Source organism: Symphalangus syndactylus, chromosome 11 (genome assembly GCF_028878055.3).
Source record: "Symphalangus syndactylus isolate Jambi chromosome 11, NHGRI_mSymSyn1-v2.1_pri, whole genome shotgun sequence".
NCBI lineage: Eukaryota > Metazoa > Chordata > Mammalia > Primates > Hylobatidae > Symphalangus > Symphalangus syndactylus.
Genome location: NC_072433.2, coordinates 114,119,884 through 114,138,187, shown reverse-complemented (window position 1 = coordinate 114,138,187; position 18,304 = coordinate 114,119,884). Strand labels below are relative to the sequence as shown.

Below are 18,304 nucleotides of genomic sequence, written 5' to 3'. Positions count from 1 at the left end.
CCAGCTTTGTTCTTTTGGCTTAGGATTGACTTGGCAATGCAGGCTCTTTTTTGGTTCCATATGAATTTTAAAGTAGTATTTTCCAATTCTGTGAAGAAAGTCATTGGTAGCTTGATGGGGATGGCATTGAATCTATAAATTACCTTGGGCAGTATGGCCATTTTCACAATATTGATTCTTCCTACCCATGAGCATGGAGTGTTCTTCCATTTGTTTGTATCCTCTTTTATTTCATTGAGCAGTGGTTTGTAGTTCTCCTTGAAGAGGTCCTTCATGTCCCTTGTAAGTTGGATTCCCAGGTATTTTATTCTCTTTGAAGCTATTGTGAATGGGAGTTCACTCATGATTTGGCTCTCTGTTTGTCTGTTATTGGTGTATAGGAATGCTTGTGATTTTTGCACATCAATTTTGTATCCTGAGACTTTGCTGAAGTTGCCTATCAGCTTAAGGAGATTTTGGGCTGAAACGATGGAAAAATAGTTTTTAAGAAGCTCTACAAACATAAATTGTAACTATATATAACAAATTCTATCCGGTTTCAGCTGGGTGTGAGTTTCACGCTAATTAAAGAATAAGAAAACACACAGCAACCACCTGAAAATTACACCCACTATTTATGTGTCAATACTGACAGTGTAAGACTGGTAGTGACTATTTTTAAAAATGGTATTAGTTTCTAATTATTTACTTAATATTTTTAAATTAGGCTTATAATTTCTATAATGTGTAAGGTTAAAAAAGTCACCTTTTTTGGATTTAATAAGCTACATTATTTTTGATAATTATATATGTTTCTGAACGTTTATATGCTTAATCAGTGGCTTAAAAGTTTTAAGGCAGGTAAAATTAGCTGAATTATATGCAAAAGCTCTGAAAAAAATGTAGAAAACTGCTATCAACTATAAGACGGAAATAAAACTCTGTGAAAACAAACAGTGGAAAATAAGAATGATACTGTGACAATTCCCTGTATTGGAGCAGCCCTCCATGGTTCATGGACCTCTTTCCCTGAGGGGAAACTTAGAAGAAGGCAGTTAATGGGAAGAACTACCCCTGTCATTGCTACATTTGTCCTTGGGGTCACAACTAGTAATCACCGTGTCCCTTCTCCACTCTCATTCTAACTTCCCCTCACTCTCCGCCTAACTTCCCCTCACTCTCAGCCTAACCTCCTCTCACTCTCAGCTATCACCTCTGTAGGTCTAAGCTATCATTGCTACATTTGTCCTTGGGGTCACAACTAGTAATCACCATGTCCCTTCTCCACTCTCATTCCAACTTCCCCTCACTCTCAGCTATCACCTCTGTAGGTCTAGGTGGCTTATCTGAATGTAGGACCCAAACGTTTATTCCTGAGGGGTCTGAGCTGCTGGTAGTAATACTCTTCTCAGGCCAGAGCAGCTGCACATATTTGTTTACATTTATAATTTGGTAAGGAAGTACCAAGAGGTGTCTAACTATATAGTCTGGGTTCCACATGTTTTCCTCCGTCCCCCACATATAGAAGTAGCCCTAGGCTGGGTGCGGTGGCTCATGCCTGTAATCCCAGCACTTTGGGAGGCCGAGGTGGGTGGATCACAAGGTCAGGAGTTCCAGACCATCCTGGCTAACACGGTGAAACCTCGTCTCCACTAAAATACAAAAAAAAATTATCCGGGCGTACGTGGTGCATGCCTATAGTCCCAGCTACTCGGGAGGCTGAGGCAGGAGAATGGTGTAAAACCTGGGAGGCGGAGCTTGCAGTGAGCCAAGATCACGCCACTGCACTCCAGCCTGGAAGACAGAGCGAGACTCCGTCTCAAAAAAAAAAAAAAAAATTAGCCTTACCTCCATCTGATTAGGGACAATTATCCCTGCCAAAATAGTGACTTCTGCTTTGTCTCCTGGTTTCTAAACACAGAGAGTCCAAAGGGCCAAGAACAATGATAGCTTGTAGTTCAATGGGATCCCAGCTGTGTCCCCTGGCAAGAGTATGCCCCCTTTGTGGACCAGAACCTCTAACCTTGCAAAGCCCAGAGTTGTAGGGATGAAAAGCGAAGTTTCCCAAGGCAAGTACTGAGTGTGATGGTAACTGGGAACATTCCTGCTTCAACTCCTTGTGATATGGTTTGGCTGTGTCCCCACTCAAATCTTATCTTGAATTGTAGCTTCCATAATCCCCACATGTTGTGGGTGTTGTGGGAAGGACCCGGTGGGAGTTAATTCAATCATGGAGGTGGGTTTTTCCCATGCTGTTCTCATGATAGTGAATAAGTCTATGAGATCTGATGGTTTTCTAAAGGGCAGTTCTGCTGCACCTGCGCCGTTGCCTGCTGCCATATAAGACATGCCTTTGCTCCTCCTTCACCTTCCACCATGATTGTGAGGCCTCCCCAGCCGTGTGGAACTATGAGTCCATTAAACCTCTTTTCTTTATAAATCACCCAGTCTCTGGTATTTCTTCATAACAGTATGAGAATAGACTAATACATTAAATTGGTACCAGGTGCTGCTATAAGGATACCTGAAAATGTGGACATGACTTTGGAACTGAGTAACAGGTAGAGATTGGAACAGTTTGAAGGACTCAGAAGAAGATAGGAAAATGTGGGAACATTTGAAACTTCTTGGCGTGGACAGTTCAGAAGGCAAGAAGATGTGGGGAAGTTTGGAACCTCCCAGAGACTTGTTGAATGGCTTTAACTTTGACCAAAATCTTGATATGATATAGACAATAAAGTCCAGCCTGAGGTGGTCTCAGATGGAGATGAGGAACTTTTTGAGAACTGGAGTAAAGGTCACTCTTGCTATGCAAAGAAACTGACAGCATTTTGCCACTGCCCTAGAGATCTGTGGAACTTTGAACTCCAGAGAGATGATTTAGGGTGTCTGGCAGAAGAAATTTCTAGTGGCAAAGCATTCAAGAGGAAGCAGAGCATAAAAATTTGAAAAATTTGGAGACTGACGATGCTATAGAAAAGAAAACCCCATTTTCTGGAGAGAAATTCAAGCCAGCTGCAGAAATTTGCATAAATAACAAGGAGCCAAATGTTAATCACCAAGACAATGGGGAAAATATCTCCAGGACATGTCAGAAACCTTCACAGCAGTCCCTCCATCACAGGCCTCAAGGCCTAGGAGGGGAAAATGGTTTCCTGGGCCAGGTGCAGGTCCCTGCTGCTGTGTGTAGCTGTAGGACTTGGTAACCTGCATCCCAGCTGCTCCAGCTGTGACTTAAAGGGGCCCAGGTATAGCTTAGGCCATTGTTCCAGAGGATGCAAGCTCCAAGCCTTGGCAGCTTTCACATGGTATTGGTCCTGTGGGTGCACAGAAGACAAGAAATGAGGTTTGGGAACCTCTGCCTAGATTTCAGATCATATATGGAAATGCCTGGATATCCAGGCGGAAGTTTGCTGCAGGGGCAGAGTCCTCATGGAGAACTTCTGCTAGGGCAGTGCAGAAGGGAAATGTGGGGTTGGAGTCCCCACACAGAGTCCCCACTGAATCACTGCCTAGTGGAGCTATAAGAAACCGGCCACCATCCTCCAGACCCCAGAATGGTGGATCCACCGACAGCTTACACTGTGCACCTGGAAAAGCCACAGACACTCAATGCCAGCCATGAAAGCAGCCAGAAGTGAGGCTATACCCTGCAAAACCACAGGGGGAGAGCTGGCCAAGGCCATGGGAGCCAACCTCTTGCATCAGCATGACCTGGATGTGAGAAATGGAGTCAAAGGAGATCATTTTGAAACTTTAAGGTTTAATGACTGCTCTATTGGATTTCAGGTATGCATGAGGCCTGTAACCTCTTTGTTTTGGCCAATTTATTCCATTTGGAAAGGGTGTATTTACCCAATGCCTGTACCCCCATTGTATCTAGGAAGTAATTAACTTGCTTTTTGATTTTACAGTCTCATAAGCGGAAGAGATTTGCCTTGTCTCAGATGAGACTTTGGACTTGGACTTTTGAGTTAATGCTAGAATTAGCTAATACTTTGGGGGACTTTGGAAGGGCATGATTGTGTTTTGAAAAGTGAAGAGATGAGATTTGGGAGTGGCCAGAGGCAGAATGATATGATTTGGCTGTGTTCCCATCCAAATCTCATCTTGAATTGTAGCTCCCATAATCTCCACGTGTCATGAGAGGCACCCACTGGGAGGTAATTGAATCATGGGGGTGGGTTTTTCTCATGCTGTTCCCATGATAGTTAATAAGTCTTAAGAGATCTGACAGTTTTATAAAGGGCAGTTCTCCTGCACACACACTCTTCCCTGCCACCATGTAAGTCATGCCTTTGCTCCTCCTTCGCCTTCCATCATGATTATGAGGCCTCCCCAGCCACATGGTACTGTGAGTCCACTAAACCTCTTCTCTTTATAAATTACCCAGTCTTGGGTATTTCTTCACAGCAGTGTGAGAACAGACTAATACACCTTGGTTTCAGGATCCATGTATTCTTGCTATTGGGGACATGGCCTCATATAAAGGTATCTAATTTGGTGCATGTAATACTTCTAGAACTATGGCATTTCTTCCTTGGAAAATATTGCCTCCAAAGCAGCACTTCATGTGGCCCTTCAGTTTCTAAGTTCTACAAAACCAATTCCTTCTATATGGTGCAATTTCTGATATTTCCATTGGATCCCAGTGTCATATGCTCAGTCCTTCAATTCCTTTACTGTGAAGGTGGTCCCTGGACAGATGCTATGTTGTGTAGAATTCCATGCCTGTGGATCAGGCATTGTAGAAGCCCCTGGATAGTGTTGCTGGCTAAGACCCTGAGGGAAGGAAAAGCAAACCCATACCAGGGACAGGTAGAATAAATATCTGATCCTGAGAAGACAAACCACTGATAGCTCTAGGATAGAAGGGGTCCAATGTAGCAAACTTGCCCCAAGTAGCTGGTCTCCTTGAGGAATGGTGTCATGTTGGGTGTTCAGCATTCATCTATGTTCTGACAGATTGGGCATTCAAACAATGTAGTGGCTAGGTAAGCCTTGGTAACTGGAAGCCCTACTTTTGGGCCCATGTGCAGCCTATTTCTCTGCCACCATAGCCATTCCACTCATGTGCCCATTGAGCTACTTCCACGATGGCAAACAATGGCATTAATTGGTTGAGTAATTTTGTCTATTTGGTTTTCAGGACTTTCCTGTGGTGAGTGCTTTCTGGTGTGCATTAATGTGTGATATAAAAGTCTTCACACTTGAGGCCCATCCCATATGTCCATCCACATGCCTCTACCCCAGGCTTCGTCTCTAATCTCCCAGTTGTTTGTCTTTTATGCCCCTGACCAGCTGTGGTCACTCTTCTTCCACATGTAGTGAATGACTGGATGCACCACTTACAGCTTCACCCATTAGGAGGATTTCCATTCATTGCTGTCTTTCAAAGCCACCCTTTTGACTGGATATAATGCAGGCACTGTCTTTTTTTTTTTTTTTTTTTTTGGCTTGCACTAATTTATTGAGCCAGCCCATCTGTAAACCAAGTTTAAGGCTTTTCATCCTCTTTGAGATGAAATATATGAGAGCCTCTCATATGACCATAAATGTGAGCTGGGACAGGGATGCTGGTGCAATTGTGATAGGTGACAGCAGATCTGGACCACCTGCTCATATATCTGATTCATGCCATTTTAGTTCTGCATGGGCTGAATCTTAGGTGCACAATTTCCATCTTAAGATGCATTGTTGCTGGTTCCCTGTGACTTCATAATACATGGTCACTTGGTACCATGTAGTCAAGCATCCTATTTCAATCAGGACACTGTAATACACCAACGTCTTAGTTCATCGCTTGCTGCTATAACAGAATATCTGAGACTGGGTAATTTATAAAGAACAGAGATTTATTTCTTACAGTTTGGAAGGCTGGGAAGTCCAAGGTTGAGAGGACTACAACTGGCAAGGACCTTCTTCCTGCATCCCATGGTGGAAACCGGAAGGGCAAAAGAGCAAAGAATTGTGCAAGAGAGCGAAAGGTGCTGAACTCATCCTTTTGTAAAAACCTACTCCCGCAAAGTAAACCCACTCCTGATATAATAACATTATGAGGGCATAGCCCTCATGACCATCACCTCATAAAGGACCCACTTCTCAATGCTGTTGCACTGGGGACTAGGTTTCTAATGTGTAAACTTTGAGATACATTCAAACCATAGAAGCCAGAAACATTCTCAAAATAAACTGTGTAATTTTCTACTGAGATGGCATAGCCTTGCTACAGAATTCCCGGGCCCTTCATCATGATTCTCCCTCTGGGTCTTGCCATAAATCCCATGCTGAATGTTTTCCTATCACTAACACCTCCAGCTCCAGCGGCTATATCATATGGCCCTAGCAGTAGAGCTGTTTGTATCACAGCCTGGATCCGCTAGCCCAATACATGGGCCAGAGCAGGAGTCCTATGAAATGTGCTGCCTCCGGAACCCATTTGGATGCTATATTTCTTTCTTTATTGTAGAGGATATACAATGCAATCACTTGTCTTTTACTTTAGAGGGGATATCCTGGCATACCCTTGACCATCAGACTTCCAAAAAACTTTACTGAAATTGTAGGTCCCTGAATCTTCATAAGGTTTATTTTCCTATCTCTGAAAAATATATTCTTAACAAACGCTTCCAACATACTAGCAACCTATTGTTTGTCCTGCCAAATCAACATGATGTCATCAATATAAGATCAATGTAACAATCTGCAGGATGGTCAGGTGGTCCGGATGTCTTCAGATTATACTATGATAAAGAGTAGGAGACGTAACATAGCCTTGGGGCAAAACTCTAGATAAATAATGTCCATCCCACAATCTGAGCTATTTCTGATCCCCTTTTCTGGTTGCAATAGAAAATATTTCACCAAGTCAATGGCCATATACCATGTAGCTGAGGATTTATTAATCTCCTCCAGTCGTAAAAACATGACCAAAACAACAGCAGCAATTGGGGCTACTATTTTATTGAATCTGTGCTAGTCTGCAGTCTTTATGCAGGATCCACTCAGGTTGAGCAGGACGCAGATTGGTGAATTAAATGGAGATGATTGAGAGTATCACCCCTGCAGTATTTAGGTCTTTAATGGTGGTGCTAATCTCCACCCTTCCCCAGGATGTGAAATTAGTTTTGATTTACACTCTTGGACATGGAGGGGTGGCGGTTTTAAAGGCTTCTACTTAACCTTTCCCACCATGATAGTGCTTATCCCATAGCCAAGGATCCGATGCGGGAGTTACTCCACTGGTAAGTATATCAGTTCTGGTAACGTACTCAGACACCAGAGAAATAACCACGGGGCATGACTGCAGACCCATAAGCCAGCTGGAAGTCAGACATTAACCAGGACTGTATTTTCTGTCTCACTTGCCTCCGCTCTAACAAAGGGGGCTACAATGACGCTTTGGAGCTCCGGGTGTCAATTTATACCTTGTATACATGACTCAAAATGTCTAAGTATTCCTCTTTCCCCGGTGTACAGTCACCCAAGTAAATGGTCATGGGTCTTTTTGAAGAAGGATTAGAAGAGACATCGCAGCATATTCTGGCTGCAGTATTGCAAGTTCCTTCTTCCTGGGGGTCCAGCCACTCTTCAGTCAAAACTAGAGCTCTAGTTTTGAATACTGGCTAAGATCCAAGAACAGAGGAAGAACTTTTTTATTGGAGAATCACCTTCATGCTCCTGCTGTTCTATTCTTATCTTCTGATTAAAGACGTTCAGCAGCACCTTTATTGGCTGCCTGTCTATTCTGTCCCTAAAGATACTCTGCTTTATTAACTGTCTTCACAACCAAATGCATGTCAAGCCCCCTTGACTGCACCTCTAACCTTGCTAATCATTATAGTTATTATGACCTTCCAGCTTCAGACAGTTAGATACCAACATCTGACCTCTCTTGAGGTTGGAGAAGGGATTATTACCATGATTGTTAATGAGCCCAGCCCTGGGACTCACCTGCCCTACCGTCTACCCTGACCTGCAGTGGAGGCTCTCCACTGGGTTTAGCAAAGCTGGTGCCATCTCACTGGCACATTCCTGATGGCCATGGTGAGTGGTGTGCCCTCTAGACTCTCCCATGGAACATAATTCTCCAGTAGGTCTTATGGTCTCACATAATCATTCCATCTAGCCCATTTTCCTAAGGCTTTTTATTTCTTCCTCTACTAGCTGTCGGAAAAACTCCGCTATTTTCACTTTTCTTCTCATGGGCCATTGCTTCCTTTAGATTTCTAGGAGTCACCCCAGCAGCAATTCCGCCCCATCTCCTAGGATCCTTGCCAGAGTGTTAAATTTCATGTCCTGAGAAAGTTCCCCCCAGTCAATGAATTCTGGTTTAAACAATCCTTTGCCTGGTCTCCTTAATGAAGGCCCCTCAGAATCCAATCCCAGTGATATTCCTCTGAATCCCGCTGGTACAGGACAGGCAATATTTGCAGCTCCTTCAGGGTATAATCTCTTTTCTCCCTTATCAGGCCTCATATATCTCCAGCCAGGTTATGCTTGGATTTAACCCAAGTTGTGGATCTAACAGCCAGGAGAGGAGATGGGGGCAAGTGCTAATGTGACTAAGGAGGGGTGGGCCACCCCTGTAGGCTCTGAGGATTCAAGGTTTCTGCAGAGCCACAATTCTTAGGGACATCCATGCAGATGTCTCTATCCCATATTTCAGGGTCCCAGATTTTCCTAGTCAAAGACCTGAAATTAACATAACAGACATGCCTTTGCTGAGCATTTAAATGCATCCCAAACTCTGAAATGTCATTGCATTCCGAGTCTGTCTCCTAGCTGTATCCAATCTCCCACTGCAGGGAAAAAGGGCCTCTTTGTAAACTACCAAGTACTCTGGCACTCAGATTTAGCCTTTAGCTGTTTGTTAACTACCTCAGTTTCTCTTCAATTGTCCCTCACTCCCAAAGGCATCATTACCACCAGCTAACCTCACTGTTCTTGTATACATCATTCCCTCATATCTTTCAAATACCTGAATCATCGCACTGATAAAAGTGTTTCTCTCCACTGGGACATTTTCCCCAAATCATCACAGGAGAAATCTTCAGCAATTGGACCACTGCCTTGTGCCAGGGATTATCTATGCTCCATGTTCCATTCAGGGTGAGATCCTTCTTACCAACCAGGCAGAAAGTGAGCCAGTCCCCACTTAGTCCACTATTTTCTTAGACCACTTCTGCGACTATTTTCTTGGACCAATTCTGGTACTACCTGCGTCAATTCAGGTGCTCCAAGAAACAGACACCAAGACAGGATGAGATATGCAAGAGATTTATTAGAGACATGCCTGCGAAGGAGCAGGAAGAAATAGGCAGAGAGAACCTTCAGACAGCAATGCATGTCTGACAACAGTGAAGAAAAATTGGGTAGGAAGAACTTCAGATTGCAGTGCAGCTCAGAGAATAGCCAGGCCAACATGGAGACCCCAAGCAGGGGCTGCCTGTGAGGGGAGTCAGGCACCTGCCTGTCACCGATAACTCTGCCATGCTCAGTCATTGCCAGGGAAAGCATGGCCTCAACATGAACACCTTGGCAGATTTGAAGGTATAGCCACAGCTTCTAGAAGCTGCAAGCCAATTCTGCTCCTGCAGCAAGTTCTCTCAAAGAGAGATATGAGCAGTGCTTCTCCATGGCACCACACACATGCAACAAAACACACATACAATGGCGTATTTGCACGGGAGACTTAGCTATGAATGAGTCCTATTAATGCCTATTATGCATTAATGCATATTAATGGACATCAGAACTAATCACTACCTTGGAATAATTCACACTGTGTTCAAGCAGGGCTAGATAAACAAAATATGCAAATATTAATAAAAATTATGACTTCTCAGAATGGCATATGTTGCACCAAGTTATAGCTATTATTAAGAGTCAGTAAGGATGGCAATAGTGATAGCTGCCTTTTCTGATTGAGGAATTCTAGATTAATTGGCAATAAATCTGCAAGAAATTCTTCCATCAAATATAGAAGAATCTCAGATCTGTACATTTTTTCTCATGTCTTCAAACATTGTTTACCATGCCTATGTTAGAGGTATACTATATTTATTCCAAGGTACATATTGTAAGAGGGCCATAAAATAGCAATTTACTAAAGATACGCGCACACACAATGCTTTATCCTGTCTTTTAAATTTCTAATAGATCTTTTTCTTTCTCATTTATTTAATACCTTCTTTTTTCTGCACCTGAAAGAATCTGAAAGCAGTTATAACATGGTCCTGGAAGAAGGTAATTACAGATGTGATGTGAAGATTGTATCTTCATAGCAATAACCTGAAATGAGATGAGTTATCCATATTATCTGATCAATATAGGCAGACACTATGGTTAATTCAAGCTTCATTGAGTTTGGGTGTTACTCTTTTTTTAAGCAAAAATACCTGGATTAGGAGCCTTTTATTGTGTCTAATAAACCAGATAATCTACTTTAATTGTGTTGCTTTTACCTAGTCCATATTGATCTCTACTTTTTCCAAAGTCCTTAAGAATTTAATATCCATAACTTTCATTCAACACACATTTATTTGTTCTAATAATGATTTATAACAGCAATACTACCTTTTACTACCGTCTTATATGTCCCAGAGACTATGTTCAGAGTTGAATGTAAAAAAATTAAGAGGGACCTTGTTCTTGAGGACTCACAAGCTAAACGATAAGACAAATGTGTAAAGCCATAACTAAGGTTTTTATAGAGATATGGACAATGTACTCTGAGGATATACAATAGGCGCATGAATGAATACTCTCCCATACGTTCTTTTCTTGAATAGCATATTGTCAGATATTCAAAAAGAAATCTCATACTTTTTTCCAATACCTGTAGTAAACACACTATCTAACATGTTGAACATTTATAGTAGGCATTATAATATATATTCTCTTTTTCAGTCATTCCACCAATATTGTCGGGTTTAATCTTTGTTGATCATCTCTATCAGTAATATATATAATGATCTAGAGAAAGAACGAAGAGGCCAGGTGTGGTGGTTCATGCCTGCAATCCCAGCACTTTGGGAAGCCAAGGCAGGAGGATTGCTTGAGCCCAGGAGTTCGAGCCCAGCCTAGGCAACATAGTGAGACCCCATCTCTACAAAAAATAAAAAATTAGCCATACGTGGTGGTGCTCATCTGTAGTCTCAGCCACTCAGGAGGCTGAGGCAGGAGAATTGCTTGAGGAGGGAGGTTGAAGCTGCAGTGAGCCATGATTGTGCCACTGCACTCCAGCCTGGATGACAGAGCAAGACCCTATCTCAAAAAAAAAAAGAAAAGAAAAGAAAAAAAAGAACCCAAGAGATATATTTACTTCATAGAGAAAAAATACAAAGGAGCATTCAATATGACTGAAATCTATGCAAGGTAGGATCAAAATGTTCTGGAGTCAAAGCAGAATGCCTCAGGGAGAGCTGGCCCTATCTTCTTCCAAATACTGATTCATTCATACTTAAAAAAAAAAAAAAAAAAAAAAAACTTTTAGATATGGGAGTTAAAAGTGCAGGTTTGTTACATGGATATATTGCACCCAGGTAGTGAACATAGTACCCAATTGGTAGTTTTTTAACCCATGCCTCCTCCTTTCTCCCTCCTGCCTCTAGTAGTCTGCAGTGTGTATTATTCCAACGTTTAAGTCCATGTGTGCTCAATGTTTAGCTCCTACATATAAGTGAGAACGTGCAGTATTTTGTTTTCTGTTCCTACACTAGTTCACTTAGGATTATGGCCCCCAGCTGCTTCCATGTTGCAGTAAAGGACATAATTTCATTCTTCCTATGGCTTCATAGTATTCCACGGTATATATATACCACATTTTCTTTAACCAGTACACCGTTACGGGGCACCTAGGTTGATTCCATGTCTTTGCTATTGTGACTAGCGCAGCAATGAGTATACGAGTACATTATTTCTTTTTGGTAGAATTATTTATTTTCTTTTGGATATATTTCAGTCATGGGATTGCTGTGTCAAATGGTAGTTCTGTTTTAAGTTATTTGAGAAACCTCCAAATTGCTTTCCACAGTGGCTGAACTATTTACATTCCCACCAGTGGTGTATAAGCAGTTCCTTTTCTCCTCAGTCTCTGTTGTTTTTCGACTTTTTAATAATAGTCATTCTGACTAGTATTAGACGGTATCTCACTGTGGCTTTGAGATGCAATACTTTGATGATTAGCAGTGAGGGGTATTTTTTTCATATGTTTGTTGGCCCACTTACAGGTCTTCTTTTGAGACGTGTGTGTTCATGTCCTTTGCCCATTTTTAATGGGGTTATTTTGTGTTTTGTTTAAGTTCCTTATAGATTCCTGGATATTAGACCTTTGTTGGATGTACAGTTTGAAAATATTTTCTCACATTCTGTAGGTTGTCTGTTTACTCTGTTGATAGTTTTTTGTTTGTTTTCTGCTCAGAAGCTCTTTAGTTTAGGTCCCACTTGTCAATTTTGGGTTTTTGTTGCAATTGCTTTTGGGGACTTAGCCATAAATTCTTTGTGAAGGTTGATGTCAAGAAGGATATTTCCTCCGGTTTCTTCTAGAATTTTTATAGTTTGAGGTCTTAGACTTAAATTACTATGCATTTTGAGTTAATTTTTGTATATAATGAAAGGTAAGGGTGTAGTTTCATCCTTCTGCATATGGCTAGCTAGTTATCCCAGCACCATTTATTGACTAGGAAGTCCTTTCCCCATTGCTCATTTTTGTCAGCCTTGTTGAAGATTAGATGGTTGTAAGCATGTGGCTTCATTTCTGGGTTCTCTATTCTGTTCCATTTGTCTGTGTGTCTTCTTTTGTACCATTACTATGCTGTTTTGGTTGCTATAGCCTTATTGCACAGTTTGAAGTCAGGTAGTGTGATACCTCAAGCTTTGTTCTTTTTGCTTAGGATTACTTTAGCTGTGTGGGCTCTTTTTTGTTCCACATGAATTTTAGAATAGTTTTTTCTAATTCCGTGAAGAATGATGTTGGTAATTTAACAATAGTAGTGTTGAATCTGTTCTGGGCATTATGTTTTGGGCAGTATGGCCATTTTAATAATATTGATTCTTCCAATCCATGAGCATGGAATGTTTTTTCATTTATTTGTGTCATCTCTGATTTCTTTCAGCAGTGTTTTGTACAGATTTTTCATCTCCTTGGTTAGCTGTATTCCTAAGTATTTTGTTTTCTTTGTGGCTGCTGTAAATGAGTTTATGTTCTTGATTTGATTATTAGCCTGGACATTATTGGTATACAGAAATGTTACTAATTTTTATATATCAATTTTCTATCCTGAAACCTTACTAAAATAGTTTACTGTTCTAGTAGCTTTTTGGTGGAGTCTTTAAGGTTTTCTAGATGTAGAATTATGTTGTGAGAGAAGAAAGATAGTTTCACTTTTTCTTTTCCTATTTGGATGCCTTTTATTTCTTTAGCTTGCCTGATTGTTCTGGCTATTACTATACTTCCCATTCATTCATGTTTTAAAAATATTGATTGAGTGCCTCATCTGTGCCAGGCACTGTGACAGGCACTGAGGACACAACCCGAGTGAACAAAGCTGACAAAGACCCCTCCCTCATGGGGCTTTTATTTTGCTAGGGCAGATGGGCAATAAACAAGTAAATAAATTAAATGTATACTATGTTAGAGGGCAACAAACGTTGCAGAGAAAAAGAAAGCAGAGATAGAAGACAGAGAGTGCTGGGGGCTAGAAGGATTAGACTTTTAACTAGGTTGGTGGGGCAAGCCTCCCTAAAAAGATGACAGTAGCCAAAGGCATGGTCAAAGGAATGAGCTATACAAATATCTCAGATAAGAGTGTTCCAGGCAGATGGAAAAAAAGGCCCTTAGAAGGGAGAGTACCTGGGGTATTGGGGGAACAATGAGGGTGTCCATGTGGCGGGAGCAGAACGTTGGAGGAGGTTAGGGAGAGATGCAACCAAAAGAGTAATGGGAATCCAGGATGTGCTGGGCCCCAGAAACCCTCGTAAAAATTTCGGCTTTTACAATGAGAGAGATAGGGACCAGCAGAGGATTTGAACTGGAGGAGTGACATGATTCGACTCACTTTTAAAAGGTTAACTGTGGCTACTGTGTGAAAAGAACGACAGAAGAATAGGGCAGAAGCATGGTGATGGGGATGAAGAGTAAAATATGGTCAGTTACACATAGATTTTGAAGGTGAAACCAACTGGATATAAGATGGGAACAAAAAAATAAAAAGGAACCAATTACGTCATCTGCAATTTTAGCCTGCCCAATTAGAAGACTGAAGTTGCCATTTATTGATCTGGAAAAGTCTACAGAAGGAGCATTTTCAGGGAGGAGGATTAAGAGTTGTGCTTTGGGCTGGGCACAGTGGCTCATGCCTGTAATCCCAGCACTTTGAGAGGCCAAGATGGCAGATCGCTTGAGTCCAGGAGTTGGAGACCAGCTTGGGCAACATGGGGAAACCCCTGTCTCTACTAAAATACAAAAATTAGCTGGGCATGGTGGAACATGCCTGTATTCCCAGCTACTTGGGAAGCTGAGGCATGAGAATCGCTTGAACCTAGGAGGCAGAGTTTGCAGTAAGCTGAGATCATGCCACTGTACTCCAGTCTGAGCAACAGATACTGTCTGAAAAAAAAAAAAAAAAAGAAAGAGGGAAAAGAGTTGTGCTTTGGACATAATATTTGATAGTATATTAGGATCCAAATGGCGATGTCAGGTGGTCAGTTGCCTATACAAGTTAGTAGTTTGGAGAGATGATGGAGCTGGAGACATATTTTGGAATCATCAGTCTGTGGATGTGTTTGAGTCATGGAAATGGAAGTAAGCATAAAGGGAGAAAAGGTCTAAGGCTGAGCTCCAGGACCCATTATGTTTCAAGGCCATGAAGAAGGGTATGATCCCGCAAAGGATATTGAGGAAGATCAGCCAAGTTAGGTAGTAGAAAAAAACAAGTGCCCCGAAAGACACATGGAAAACAGTTCAAGAACTGAGAAGTCATGTCAGATATGGAACGAATAGAAAACTCAATGGATCTAGCAACCTGGTGATCATGGTAACCTTGACAAGAACAATTTCAGCAGATCTGGCATCAGCTGACAGTGGAGATGAAAAGGAGATGTTGGGGGTCCCTCAATAAGCATGTTGACCTTTTATATTATCTTCCCCTGATCTTTTGATTTCCTTTTTAACCTGAGCCCAATAATTTAATATGCAGGGAGGACACAAAATTGAAGAGGATAACCTGAAATTAAATTAGCCCATAGTTTACAAAATATCTCTGTAAGATAATAAAGTCTGTTTTGATACAATCAGTTCCCCGAAGAGCATAGACCTCAATAGACCACAATCTATATTTTCTGATCCAAAGGTCTCATAAAAATTTTTTCTGAGTAGTGAACTTGGTTACAGAACTTTAGTTTTACATTTACATGTGTATTGAAAATAGTAAATTTACTTAGAGTCACAGATGTTCTGGAAAATATGAGACATCACCTTGCCCTTACGCAAGATTATATCTGAACCTTTGTTAATATTTAACAATTAATACTGGTCTTAACAGCATTTAACCTAATAGCTACTATGATAAATAATACACTGAGCACTGTTTTTTCATCAATATATTGAGGAAAACTCACTAACCCATCACATTATACTATCAGAAAGTTCTAATCAATTCTCTCGGAGGGATCTTAGTATGGGACATTTTGATGACTTTGGGCCCTTTTGGTGAACCTAAAAATTAACTTTTAAATATTTAATTTATTGTATTACTATGAAATGTATCCATATGAAATCCTGCCTCCATTCTTGAGTTTTAACCATCACTGTCTCTATCTTTTGCGTCAAAATGCATTGCTTTGATTTGCTCTTTTTCTCTTTGAATGCACTGGGTAGATGGGGAGGGACAAGAAAAGCTCCCATCTGTAGGATATGATGGTCTTTTAAACACCATTCATCTATCTTTGGGGTGAAACCATGACCATACCTATAATTTGTCTCCATTAGTCCTTTTCTCTAGTCCAACCATCATTTTTACATCTCTTGTCTAATCTTGTCAAATCCAATGGGCTACAGAATTCTGGGGAAAGTCTGGCCCAATTTCACAATAATTTGATTATTCTACAGTTCTTACAAGTTCAGTTTATCCTTTTAGAAAAATACATTGCTTTTTCTTCTATTCCTCTTAAAATTAGCACTGCCCTAGAGGAATGCTGCCTTTCAAGATGTCCTTCTTTGTAAACATACTATTTTCCATTTATACTTAGAATTCTCATGTTTGTTTTCCTCTTCTGTAATCTACTTTCCAGAATTTCCTTTCCTCCCTCCTATAATTAGTGCCACAAACCACTGGTAAAAGACCAACCTTATCAGAGAGAAGGAGGCCACAGGAGCATATTATGTGTCCTTGAAGGAAAATATTTCACCACGTGAGTTTACATAGTCAAATAAGAGGTTGCATCCCACATTAGAAGATAAGAAAAAAATATGATTAGAAGCATGCTTCCTTTACAGGCATTCATTTATTCAACAGGTATTTAAAGAACAGCTACTATATGCAGGATATGTGGACCCTGGGGAATACAGAGATGACTCTAGCACAAATCCTGCCTTAAAGGAATTTATAGTCTAAAGGGGAGAAAGTAGGGCAGATCTTGTTAAAATGCAGTGGAGTACAGATTAGGGAGAGAGTCTTTCCAACCAGAAGCCTAAAGGAGTGCAGTGGGGAGGTGGCATTTGAATGGCTCTTGAAGAATAAGTGGGGCTTGGAGTGGGGTTTGAAGGCCATAATGAGGAGGAGGGAATTTCCAGAGGAGGGAGATGTGTGAACATAGGACAGCATCCAAAAGGGAAATGAATCCATGCAGGAAACCAAGAATTACTCAGTAGTGTACATGAAGGGGAGTGGGAGAAGATAAAGTGGGAAAGACAGGTTAGAGCCAGGCCTTGCAATGCTGAGAACACCAGGAGGAAGAATTCAGGCTTTGTTCCTTAGACAGTAAGAATCCCCGAGGGGATTTTTGAGCAGAGAAAAAGCAGGATGAGAGCATTAATATATAGGCTGAGTTGGAATGAGGCAATACTGGAAAAGGAAGGCCAGTTACAGCGTTTTTGTAATAATAGGCTGGGACTTGATGAAGTAGTAGGATAGCAGGACAGTAGAATTAGAGAGAAGAAGGAAGATTTCAAAGGTGTTTCATAGATTGAATTGATAGAACTTGGCAGCTGATTGACTAGGGAAGGTGTGGGGAAGAGAGGAGTCAGAGTTAACCCTGAGAGTTTGAGACTGGCTGATTGGGATAAAAAAAATGAAGATCCCAGGAAGGAATAATGGGGAGGGAAAATGCATGAGGAAAAATGTCTGGTCACTGTTAGGAAAATAATGTAGTCTTTTCAGAAAGAATTCAAAGCTGGAGGTACAAACAAATGTGGAAATCATCTGCACAGATGTGACAACCAAAATCACGACTTTGGATGAGATTTTTAATTGAGAAAGAGCCACAATTACTGTCTTTACATCACAAAGTCAAATGGTGTTTTGCTAATTATCCACTTAATTTGATGAATGTAGACAGCCAATGTCAGATCATTACAGCCTAGATACTTTGCAGACTGAATGGCCCAGTTTTGCAGTTCACATCAATAAAATTAAACAAATCATTGTCAAATCTGCCCTTGGCTTTGTGCTGTGTCAATACGGCCGGTGGGTACATGCATAAATTGAAATTGAAAACCTTCTTCAAGACTCTCAAGTGCCAATGCAAGATTTCTATACCTCGGGGAATCTCAACTCACACCTGAACATAATGCCTTACACCAAGGCCCCACTGTCCAGTTTACAGAGCAATTTCATGAACACTATATTCTTTAAAGGTGAGGATAACACAATAGTTAGGTCTATCTCCACTTTGTAGATGCAGAAACCTGAGGCTCAGAGAGGTTTCCAATTTCCTAGGATCATATGACTAGTAACAGATAGAGGCAGAACTAGCAACCAAGGCTTCAGACTATTAGTAAATGGCAGGGAGGAGTATTTACTTATTTTACTAAATGACACCGTCTGGCCTTTAAAAAAAATGAATGTTATGCTCATTACTAATTAGCACAGCTGAATGGAACAGGAGGTTTTTCTGTGCCCATAGTCCACTTATTTTCCCTAATGGCCACTTCTTTTGTCTTCTCTGTGTTGTTTCACTGGAACTGATTGAGTGAATGGTATGTGTGTACACACACACACCTTCCTCATTAATCTCAACCTAGTAGGCCAACTTAGAAGGAAAGCTGTCAAAACCATAGGCCCTATTCCTAGGTGTACTTTTTATGGTTCTTTGGCTGTAAGCA

The 18,304-nt window shown here is 41.1% G+C and overlaps 1 protein-coding gene across 1 annotated transcript in view; it reads left to right on the top strand.

Annotated features, from left to right (window-relative positions):
• Positions 1-18,304, top strand: part of LOC129492703 (RNA-binding protein 15) — a gene marked incomplete at its 5' end in the record, with an annotated part of 51,843 nt that overhangs the window by 22,447 nt on the left and 11,092 nt on the right. The window contains 1 exon segment of the mRNA XM_055297898.1: positions 17,708-17,836. Within this exon segment, the coding sequence (XP_055153873.1) occupies positions 17,708-17,836 (129 nt within the window).